Genomic DNA, 11,589 nt, shown 5'->3' with positions numbered 1-11,589 from the left:
TTAGATCAATTTTATGTGAAGCGTTGTATATATGTGAAGTGTATGTTATATGTATGAGGTAACCAACACCTAAAAACAATATATTGTATGTATGTCATAACTCATCCGTGTATGTCATGCACCAACTTTCACTTAGACACCTCAACTAAGTTTTATTCATTTTAGATACCTCAAGTAAGACCCGAATGTGTCATTTTGACACTTTGTGCTGACTTGGCACATTGCGTGTGCTGCACCCATTTTAAGCGCGTGAAGAACGTCATTTTCTTTAATTTTTTTTTTGTTGTTGTTCATCCTCTTCATTTCTGCCATCAATACCATAGCTGCTACCTACCCCTCCTTTTTATACCTATTTTCATCAACACCATATCTGTCATTTCTCCGATTTCAACACCATAAATATCTAATGGAGCTAGAACACAGACATATTTAGCGTGCTTCTAGTAGCTACATTTGAAATTTTAAAGAATGTTGTAGTGTGATAAATACAAGGAGAGCTGTAACTGAGAAGAAATTTCTTTAAACTTCTCCTTTTCCTTTTACTAGATTTTTGTGAGAATTATGTGGTTGGGAGTTGAGTACATGACATCTGCTTGTATAGATAATTTAGAAAAGAAAACAATAAAAGAAGTTTGTATCCATTATTATAGACAAGTGCCGATGCTTTGGAATTTCCCACCTGCTGGCTTAAACTTTTGATCCTTTTTTTGTTGTGGGTTCTTTAAGGTTTGAATCCTTAACAATTTCAAAGAAAATAATTTTAGATTTGTATTAGTCTTGCGGGAAAAAATGGAGGTTCGTCAGATTTTTTTGACTCAATTTGATTTATATTTTTGGATTAAATTCCCTTCTACAGCTGGATATCATCACTCTTGCCATTATAGATCCATTTTTTTCCTTTGAATGATATGGATAGCGTTGGGTGGGTGTGGGGGAGAAGAAGATCTGTGAGGTGGGGGAGGGGTTGGGGTTGGGGTGGGTGGGGTTGGAGAAGACGACAGAGGGGTGGGTGGTGTTGGAGTGACCACTGATAGGGTGTGGGGGTGGGGGTTAATAGAAGTTGATTTTTCTTTTTTAAAAAAATTATTATTTGGATTTAAAAATTCCACGTGTCATCAAGTTATTGGTTATTTTTTTTATTCAAAAGTCATTATTTGATAATTATTTTTGATATATATATATATATATATATATATATATATATATATATGCCACATGTCTTTATTTAATTCGTTACTTTTGATACGTCAGGCGAGTGCATTACACATACTTTATATATTTTGGTGATTATCAAAAAAGTGTCAAAATGACACATTGGAGCCTTATTTGAGGTGTCTAAAATAAAAAAAAGCTTAGTTGAGGTGTCTAAGTGAAAGTTGGTGCCAACTTTAAGGAGCCACCAAATGGGTTTCGCCTTGTTTTTTATTGAGAGTTAATACCCGTGGAAAAAAATAATTAATTTTATCTTGATTTTGTCAATTGATAAATAATTTGTGACAACTAATTATAATAAGGTAAATAACTAATATATGAAACGGGGAGAATAATTTTGAGACTTGGATAGGCATTAGGGTATCAGTCTAATAGTGCATTTTTGTTTTTAAAATTGTAACAACTTCTCGGCATAGCAAAAACTAGCATATATACTATAGGAAAAATGTTTAAATTTGTTCATGTACTATACAAAATTATTTATTTTTATCTTTCGTTACACTTTTGATCAGTTCATTCTTGTCGTTAATATTTCATGAAAAATAAGTAGACTATTGTATTAAACTTACCCTCACCGTCACCGATTATTTGCAAAGATTATTTACAAATTTTTTTGAATAATATTTTCAGTTGTATCAGATATTTGGGGTGTACATTGATTGATTTGGTTCGATTTTATGTATTAACGACTCGATTTATCGATTTTCAATTTGTGAACACGTTAAATCGATAACCAAATTAATAAGATATTTATAATCGATTTTTAATTTTTAACGGTTTGATTTTTGATTTAACCGATAAGAAAAATGCTCATATAATTATATATACACGATATTCATAAAAAATAGAAATAGCAATAAGAATAGAAGTCCAACACAAATTTCTATATTGACCTCTTTTATTTTAAACCATAATTGTTTCAGTTACTTCTAAAGACTCATGGAATAAATTGAGGAAATAATATTAATTGTTGTCTTTGACACAATTAAATCTAAAATTGAAAAGAGAGAAGATAATATTAGTTTGCGTCGAGAAGAAAGAAGGTGTTGCAATAGAGAGGGTAAGAGGCTAGTTTGTGTACCATGCGCGTAAAAGTAATATTAAAATTTAGAAAATAGAATTGGTAAAATGTTAAAATTATTTTAATATAATAAGGAGTAAAATAGTAATTTTAATATAATATTATTGATTTATCGATTTAACCATTAACCAAAATCATAAAATCAAAAACCAAACCGATAACCTAATAAATATTTTTACAACACCATTTAAAAATCGATAATCCAATATCGATTAATCAATAACATTTTTTTTTTCAATTCGATTTATCGGTGAAGTCGATTTTTCCATAGCCCTAATATGCGTGTGTTTTGCGGTGCACACGTGTAGCTTGTACTATGGTCTATGGAATATCATCACTAGTTCCCTAGTATCATGACAAGGAAACATCTCGCACGTGCAATTCAATGGTATTATTGAAAAAGAATTAATTATTTATTCAAGTCTTTATTTGTGAAAATTTTCATTTGAAAAGGAAATGTCAATTATTAACAAATTTTAAGACCAATCTTTTTGAAATTATTTCACAGGATTTAGTCAACAACTTTGATAAACCATTTTGATTATTCAGATACTCATAATACTCCTTTGATCACCAGATGAGAAAAGATTGATCTTGAGTAGCTAATAAAATAATAAGACAAGATATATCAATAAATCCTTAAATTATATGCTTATCATATATGACATATACTTAATAGCTTATTGTGAAAACAAATCTTTTTCATGTTAATGTTTCACCAACAAGCTCGTTCTATTCAGGTTCACGATATATTAGAATCCTTAAATATCGCCATGAAAGCTATCATGTGTCAAACTACGATTCGGTAAAATATCACCGTATATAATGTGTCAACTACGAACAAGCTCGTTCTATTCATATTCACAATATATTAGAATCCTCAAACATCGCCACGAAAGCTATCGCATGCCTGATTACAATTCGATAAAGTACTACCATATATATTGTGCAGGCTGCGAATAACTTCAATGTGTCAGCTTAGTTATCCTTGTAAAACCACAAATTATAATTTACATGTAACAACATGATCCTACTTCGAAGTATATTAAAAAAAAATTAAAATGAAATTAATTTCCAATAAAGGCTAAAGAAAAAAAATTAATATATCATTAAACGAAAAAAAAAGAAGAAGCATAAAGAAACATAAATTAATAAATTCATTTATTACCATTATTATTGATACAAAAATTACAACAAAAAAACTCTTTGTTTTCAGTGTTTTACAAATATAGCCACATTTGGTGCTCCTATTGAGTATTCCTCTCACCCCCTCCGCCCCCGGTCTACCCCCACCAATTCCCGTTGCCGGCGGGGAGATTCCGATGCGACGTGCCGGACCGGTGCAGATGGGGTGATTCTGTAAATTCACTGTAATTCCGATCTATGTCAATCCACAGTTTTGATTCCATCAACTGAACTCAACAAACCCAAAGAATTCTTCTCCACAATAACATCGGATTTTTCTTCGTCATCGTCATGTTCATCTTCTTCTTTCAGTACCGTTTCTTCAGATTTCGGATCTTTGCTAGAAACGGGTTTTGCCCGATTGAAAGATCCGAATTTGGGGGTAACTTCGGGAGTTGAACAACCGGAGAATTTCGAGTCAAACGAGAAGGAAAATCCAAAATTAGAACCTGAATTCACGGAATCGAATTTATCTAAAGCACTTGGACAGTTTTTTCTTCTCTTAGGCTGACGTAAGATGTCTGGATCTTCTATCTCCGGCTTCTCTTCCCAAATATCTGCGGTAGTCGGAGGTGCCGGATCGTCGCCGGAGTTCGAATTTTCCGTCACCGGAGCTGAGCAGTTTGCTGCCGGAGCTTGATCGGAGTTCGGTTTCTCCATTTTGCAGTTAGGGATTAGAGAGAGTTGAGCTTAGGTTTGTGGGATAGGAGGGGAGTGTGTGTGGACTAACTTTTGCTTTTTATATGATAGATCCTTTTGCAATCTTAAGATTGCTATCAGGTCCTTTTGTTATAGGTAACGATTGTCGTGGAGTGGTACATACTCATTCTTAGTTAGAGGTCTTAGTTATATTTTATGAGTGTAAAATTATTATGGGATTGTTTGGTGTGAGGTATAAAATATAATAGTTTTAGGATAAAATGCACGATTATTTTATTTTATATTTAGTTGGAGGTATTAGATAATCTTTCAATTATTTATTCTATTATTTATATCTTAATGATGAGACAAGTTATTCCATATACATGATGAAATAACTATCACAGAATAAATAATATCAAAATAAGTAATTCTGAAATAACTTGTTCTTAACCAAATGATATTATATGTTATGATAAGTTGTGTTAATTGTACTTTAATGATGAGTTAACTAACTACATTTAAGTAATAAAAGTTGATATTGAGCATGAATTAGAGTTGAAATATATGTAAAAAGTTGACTTCCATTCATTAATTAAAGCATTCAGGGCTCACGAAATAGAAATTTAAAATTTTCTTAGTTTTTTGTGAGTAGTAGTTCATGAATTTGGGAATATGATTGATCGAATTTGACTCTAATTTTTTTATGATCATCTGTAATGACCTAGTGAACAATACTCATAGATTTTATGGGATTCACGCTCTTTTTTCATCATTTAGGAGTCACGAAACAAGAATTCAATATTTTCTCAATTTGTGTAACATTTATGAATTTTTGAGAATATGATTAAGCGCATTTTATTTTGACTCCAAATTTTATGAGACCATCCAAAATGACCTATTGAATGATACTCATACTCTTTATAGGATCCATGCCACTTTCTTTTAGCGTTTAAGTATCACGAAATAGGAATTCAGGATTTCCTTAGTTTTTCGTGTTTACTAATTCATAAATTTTGAGAATATGACTAATCGAATTTTTTTGACAAATTTTTTTAGGGACTATCCGTAATGACCTAGTGAATAATATCCATAACTTCTATAGAATCCACACCACTTCTTTTAACGTTTAGGGACGATAAAACAGAAACTCACGATTTTTTCATTATTCGTGTGTATTAAGTCCATAAATTTTTGAGAACATGGCTGATTGACTTTATTTTAATCTTAATTTTTTGGGACCATTTGTAATGACTTAGTGAGCGATATACCTAGCTTCTTAAAGATCCACGCTATTCTTTTTAGTGTTTAATTATCACGAAACATGAATTTAGAATTTTCTCAGTTTTTCGTGTGTATTAGTTCATGAATTTTTGACAATAAGTTTGATCAAAATTTTTTAACCTTAAATTCTTGTGGAACCACCCGCAATAGCCTAGTGAATAATACCAGTAACCTCTACTAGTTTCACACTATATTTTTTTAGCGTTTAGGTGTCATGAAATATATTTTTATTTTTTATTTTTTTCATGTGTATTAATTCATGAATTTTGGGAATTATGAATGATTAGATTTTTTTGACCCAAAATTTTATGGGACCATCCGTAATGACCTGATAACGATATCTAAAGACTCTACAGGATCTAGGCCACTTTTTTAGCGTTTAGGGATCACAAAATAAAAACAAAATTTTTTCAGTTTTTTCGTGTGTATTAATTCATAAATTTTTGAAAATATGATTGATCGAATATTTTTTAACCCAATTTTTTAGAAACATCCGTAATGACCCAGTGAATGATATTTATAGATTCTACAAGATTCAAGCTATTTTTTTTAACGTCTTGAAGTCACAATACATGAATTAAAGATTTTCTCAATTTTTTCATATATATTAGTTCATGAATTTTGGAAAATATGACTGATTGAATTTTTTTAACCCTAATTTTTTTGAAATTATTTATAATGACCTATTGAACGATACTCATGGCCTCTACAAGATTCACATCATTTTTGCAACGTTTAGAGATCATGAAACAAAATTCGATTTTTTTTTTAATTTTTCTTGTGTGTTAATTCATAATTATTGAAAACATGGGCGATTGGATTTTTTTTACCCCAATTTTTTTGGACCATCACATGTCATTTTATAAGCTACATAACATGTCAATTCACTACACTAACCCTTCTTCTGCCACCTCCAAAGTCATCAACACCTTCACCATCATTTGACTTTCAATTAATCATACCAAATTTTTAATCAACATTTCAAAACAACTCAATATTTGGTCGCTTTTTAATGTCAAAAATAAAACCCAAAGAAAATACCCATAACTAAAACACAACAAACTCCCAACAAATTTTCTTGTAGTTTGAACTCTAGGGAAAATAACATAGAGATAAAGAAGGGACTCTCTGCCGCTTTCGAACAAAGAAGATAAGGGTAAAAATGTCATTGCAATTGAAATATTTATTTTTTAATTATATTTTAATTGGTAAAATGTGGTTCAAAAATTGGTCATCCCACCTAATTTTTAGGGAAAATTATGTGGTATGGCAAACCTTACTACTATATTACGCATTTAGGGTATAGTTTAAAATAATTACGTCTCGCAACAAACATAGCTATCTATTAACGTGGTATGACAAATCTCGCTTGCCAATTATACAAATATATATGTCTATCAGTTACCATTATATATTTTTTTTGACAAATATACATATACAATTTGATAGATATACATATATAATTCGCCTCTCACTCGCCTCTCTCCTCCCTCTCTCGATCTCGCTCGCCTCTCTCCTCCTCTCTCTCGATCTCGCTCGCCTCTCTCCTCCTCTCTCTCGATCTCGCTCGCCTCTCTCCTCCTCTCTCTCAATATCGCTTGCCAGATATACAAATACATATGTATACCAATTACATATATATAATTTTTTGACAAATATACATATACAATTAAACAGTTATACATATGAACCATAACAAACATAAATTTGCCATTATAAGTAATTAAAGAAACTATACTCATATGAAGTTATTATGCTTCCCTAATTTTTACGCAAAGAATCCTACGGAAGGCCGAATCGTCAAACGGAGCTGACCCATGGATCACTTGGGTTCAACCCAGTACATTCGACATACGATTTGGGCCCAAATTTAATGGGCTGCCACTGTCATTACCATGCTGATGTTGCTTTTGGTCTTAGATTATAGCCCATGTATTAAAACATTGCGATCCGAAAGGCCCATTAACAAGCAAAACATTACGTAAAGCTCTTCATTTTCTTCTTCTTTTCATTGCGCATCATAGCACGATGAGTTATAGTAAAGGTGTGATTTAAACTGTAAATTTACGTATAATTTTAATTAAGAAAAAAAGTACAATTATATTGTGATTTCAATCATTGTTTATGATAATATAGCCACTTTTCGATGTGTAAACACCATGATACTGTCATAAATTTTAATCTTAAACAAGTGTAAAATCTAAGATACTGTCCTGATTTTTTAAATTCATAATAGTATTTTCCAAATTTTTAAAAATTAACAATTACAATGACTTTTGAATATGTGACTATTTCCCAATTACAACTCTGAAAAATGATTATTTTTATTTTAGTAAATTATAAATATAATCGAAACCAAACCCCAATAATTCAAGAAAATAGTAGAGAATAGAAAGTGGAATGTGTCATGCCCATATTAGAGTGAGTGATTGGATATATCACTCTCTTGTCATGTCAAATACCTTGCATTTTGGCTTTATTGCAAATCCAACACATTTTAGCATATATAAGTTAGAGACACCCCCCCCCCCCCCAAAAAAAAAAAAAAAAAACTAATGTAAAAAAATTATTAAAATGTAATATTACCACAAAAGAGTTCAATATATTTGTCAATTCTTATCCATAATTACAACATAGAAAAACATTCTCAGATGGTTGCAACTGTTCAGGTTTTGATGATGCATAAACTTTATTTCAACATTAATCATTACAATGCACTTTAATTATTTGTATGATTATGTATTGTGAGTTTTTCGTCAGAATTGTACGAGGATTCCAAAAATAAAAATATAATATTTAAGTTTTTGAAATTTCAAGGTAAATTTTGAATCTTTGAAACTACTAAGTTAACATATAATCTTATATTTAGGAGATTTAAAATTATATATATACAATTAAATTTTTAAAAATATCTTATATAAGTAGTGGGATTTTTTATCGAGGCCTGATTCTATAAAATAATGCTATAGATACTGTTTTAGTTGACATCATCATACAAATATTATTATTGTATTATGAAAATGGGGTTACCTTTTCTTGTTAATGCAATATCCTCTCCTTTTCTTTCATTTATTTAAATCTTTTATTGGGACATTTGTATTTATGTATGTTAATTTAACTTTACTTTAATCAGTGAGTATATTTTCTTCTCAAAATATTGTAGCTTCACAAAACAAATCAAACATTAATATTTGTTTTTAAAAAATAAAATAAAATTCACATTTGTTTCATTTATGTGACTAGCTCAATACCTATGCGTCTATTGAAAAAAAATTGAATTTAGGATAATATATATCAAGAGAGTGAATAACGTATAATTTTTCATACTAAAAAAACTAAGTGAGTAAGTCCAACTCAAACGAGTAGGTGAAAGGCATGGCAAAAGAGCGAGTTCGACTTGAAATTAATCAACAAATGAAGTGAAGGATCGATCTTTTTGCATCAACTTGACAGCCTAAAGCAAACTAGATTGAAGACAATAGAGACAGAAGTGGAGCTAGGTTAGGAGAAGGGGGTTTATCCGTGAAAAATTAATAATATATATAAAGTTAAAATTATTTTTTACTATATATAATAGATATTAAATATCATTGACTTCTATGTGTATTTATTTTTTCATATTATTTTAACCCCTAATTATGGAGAGAAACAGAGATAATTAGTACTATTAATGTACAAGGCAAGTTATGTGGAGAATAGAAGTTGCATAATCATATCATGATTATGTATCCACTAATTAAATCTTTATTACTAGTGACTTCCATGCAGATTAACCATATACTCCCTCTATTCCATATTAAGTGAATTTGTGAGGCAATACACACATATTAAGAAAAATATTCAAGGACATAATTTGAACCATACTTTCCACTTTTGCCCTTTGTAAAATCATAAATATAATTTTGCAAGTAGTGTGATTTATCTTATAGAAAAATATAAAACTTCAATAAATGAAAGGGCAAATATGAAAAAAGTTTCAAACATCTATCTTGAACTTTGAACAATTAAATTATTTTGAACAATAAAAAATTACTCAAAAATTCACTTAATATGAAATGGAGGGAGTACTATATACATAATATTATTATTGTGGAAATTAAAGTGGACTTTGTATGCTCTAGGCCTTATCCAATTAAATTTGTCCTTTTGTCTCCAATAAAATTTTTTACAAAATTCAAGTGGATATTTTTATTACACCTAGTTGCCCATTCAATACTTTCTTTTTCTGTGTTAAATACATTATTTTATTGGGCTAAGATTTTACATCCAAACAAAACCCTATCCCTTTTTCAATTTGTTATAAATATAGCAAAAACAACTTCAGGAGGTTCTAGGATCCTAGCATAGTGTATGAAAAGTTTAAGTGTGTACTGAATAAATCGTGCCAAAATTTGAAAATAATGAGGTATTTATAAATCTCTTTTTTTGTCTCAAATTTGAAATCATCCTACAAATAATAATTATTTTTATTTATATACACTGTTAATATGATTTATTTATTTTTAACATTGTTTGGGACAGAAATGATATCGACAAGTAAATCAAAAATATGAGAAAAGTTTCTAAATGAACCCAGCTCAAAATCTCAAGAAATAGTGGTAGCTTTTTTGCAACATATAATATAACCCTTTGGATTTGTTTATTATTAAAATTTAGAGAAAGATGTAATGATTGAAAGATATGGATGACTTCATTAAGAGATCTTTTGTTAGTAGACTAATTAATAATTGCAACAATCAAGTTGAAGAAATGTACAAGTCTCTAATGGTGTTGTGAATTTTGATGACAAATCCCTCAACTTGTAATGATTTTGATTAATGAGGAAAAGTTATTGGAACAGACACAAAATGACAATGTAATCATAGAGCAATTAAGTTTTGAGGGATGTGTTAGAATACATATCTGACTATATATCCACAAGGAAATTCTCTACAAAATAAATAAATAATTTAATGGTAGATGTTTCTGTTGGGCTATAACAATTCAAAAATACTGGCATTATGATATGATATTATATACTTTGTGACAACAAGTGAGGTTTACTCAGTTGGTTAAGCACCTCCACCCACGACCGGTAGGTCCTGGGTTCGAGTCACATTGGAGGGGAAGTGTGGAAACACTATAAATCCTCCAAAATGGGGGGTAAAAAAAAATAAAATAATAATAATAAAAAATACTTTGTGACAAATTTATACCTTTTTTTAATGAAAAAGCCCCTCGCAATTAAGAGGATTACTACATATATCATACATGTTCTCATTTTTTTTCTAGCTACTTATGGAGAACTTTATTCGCACATTCAATAATCTCTTTTTCAGATTAGGTTTTATGTGACTCATCAACTCATGAATCAAAAGATTAATTATATATCTCCTAGATCATCCTGCATTGGTATGTAGGACAAACAACACAAATTTTACTAGTTTAGGAGTAAATTACTTTTCTTCACGTGCGTGAGTTTTAAATATTATGAATTTTATCAGAATTTAGACTTCTAATACATGTATCTGACACATTTAGATAAATGTATCTCGGATACATGCGATCAAAATTAAGTGTAATTTGTTCCAGATACACTGTATATAAGTGGATTCACATGTATTTGACTCTCTCTCTCTCGTCTCTCTCCTATCTCGTTAGTCTCTCTCCCTCTCTCGCTATGTATATGTATTTCAGAATTTATCTTGACTATATTTGGTATCCCAAATACATGTATCTAGTGTGATTTCATGTATTTGGGATACATAGACTAACCCGCTCGTCTCTCGCCTTCTCTCTCTCCTCTCGCCTCTCTCCCCTTTTCAATGTATCTAGTAGCAAAAATACATATATCTAAGTGTATATGACTTGAAATCTGTCATGAAATTATTAATTAGTGAGACCATATGTAACTATTACAAACTATGAGGAGAATTGATAAATATAATAGAAATATTTACATAATTAAATAATTTTTCAGATATTTATAGCCATTTAAAGCTCACTAACTTGTTTTTGTTTATGCGTCTCTATTCTTCAAAGCTACATGTAATGATAGTGAACTATAAATCATCAATCCAAAGAAAAGCTCTAAGTAAGGCCCCAACCCATCACTCTATATCATGTGTTATTTATATAATTAGTCTTGTCAAATTATTGACTCTGATGCTACTGATAGGATTAAAATAATTTAAAAATATTTTTATCAT

At 30.0% G+C, this 11,589-nt stretch overlaps 1 protein-coding gene across 1 annotated transcript; it reads right to left on the bottom strand.

Moving 5' to 3' along the window:
• Positions 1 to 3,427: 3,427 nt before the first annotated feature.
• Positions 3,428 to 4,214, bottom strand: LOC129876507 (uncharacterized). Its single transcript, XM_055951961.1, has one exon. The coding sequence runs from the start codon at positions 4,136 to 4,138 to the stop codon at positions 3,680 to 3,682; it is 459 nt and encodes a 152-aa protein (XP_055807936.1). The 5' UTR covers positions 4,139 to 4,214; the 3' UTR covers positions 3,428 to 3,679.
• Between the last annotated feature and the right edge of the window lie 7,375 nt (positions 4,215 to 11,589).

The sequence above is a fragment of the Solanum dulcamara genome, chromosome 12, assembly GCF_947179165.1.
Source record: "Solanum dulcamara chromosome 12, daSolDulc1.2, whole genome shotgun sequence".
NCBI classification, from domain to species: domain Eukaryota; kingdom Viridiplantae; phylum Streptophyta; class Magnoliopsida; order Solanales; family Solanaceae; genus Solanum; species Solanum dulcamara.
Note: the sequence above shows the minus strand (reverse complement) of the source record. Positions and strands in the feature narration are given on the sequence as shown.

What these genes read in the sequence shown, in the direction of transcription:
- LOC129876507 (XM_055951961.1), bottom strand. Translation starts at nt 4,138, where the DNA reads ATGGAGAAACCGAACTCCGATCAAGCTCCGGCAGCAAACTGCTCAGCT.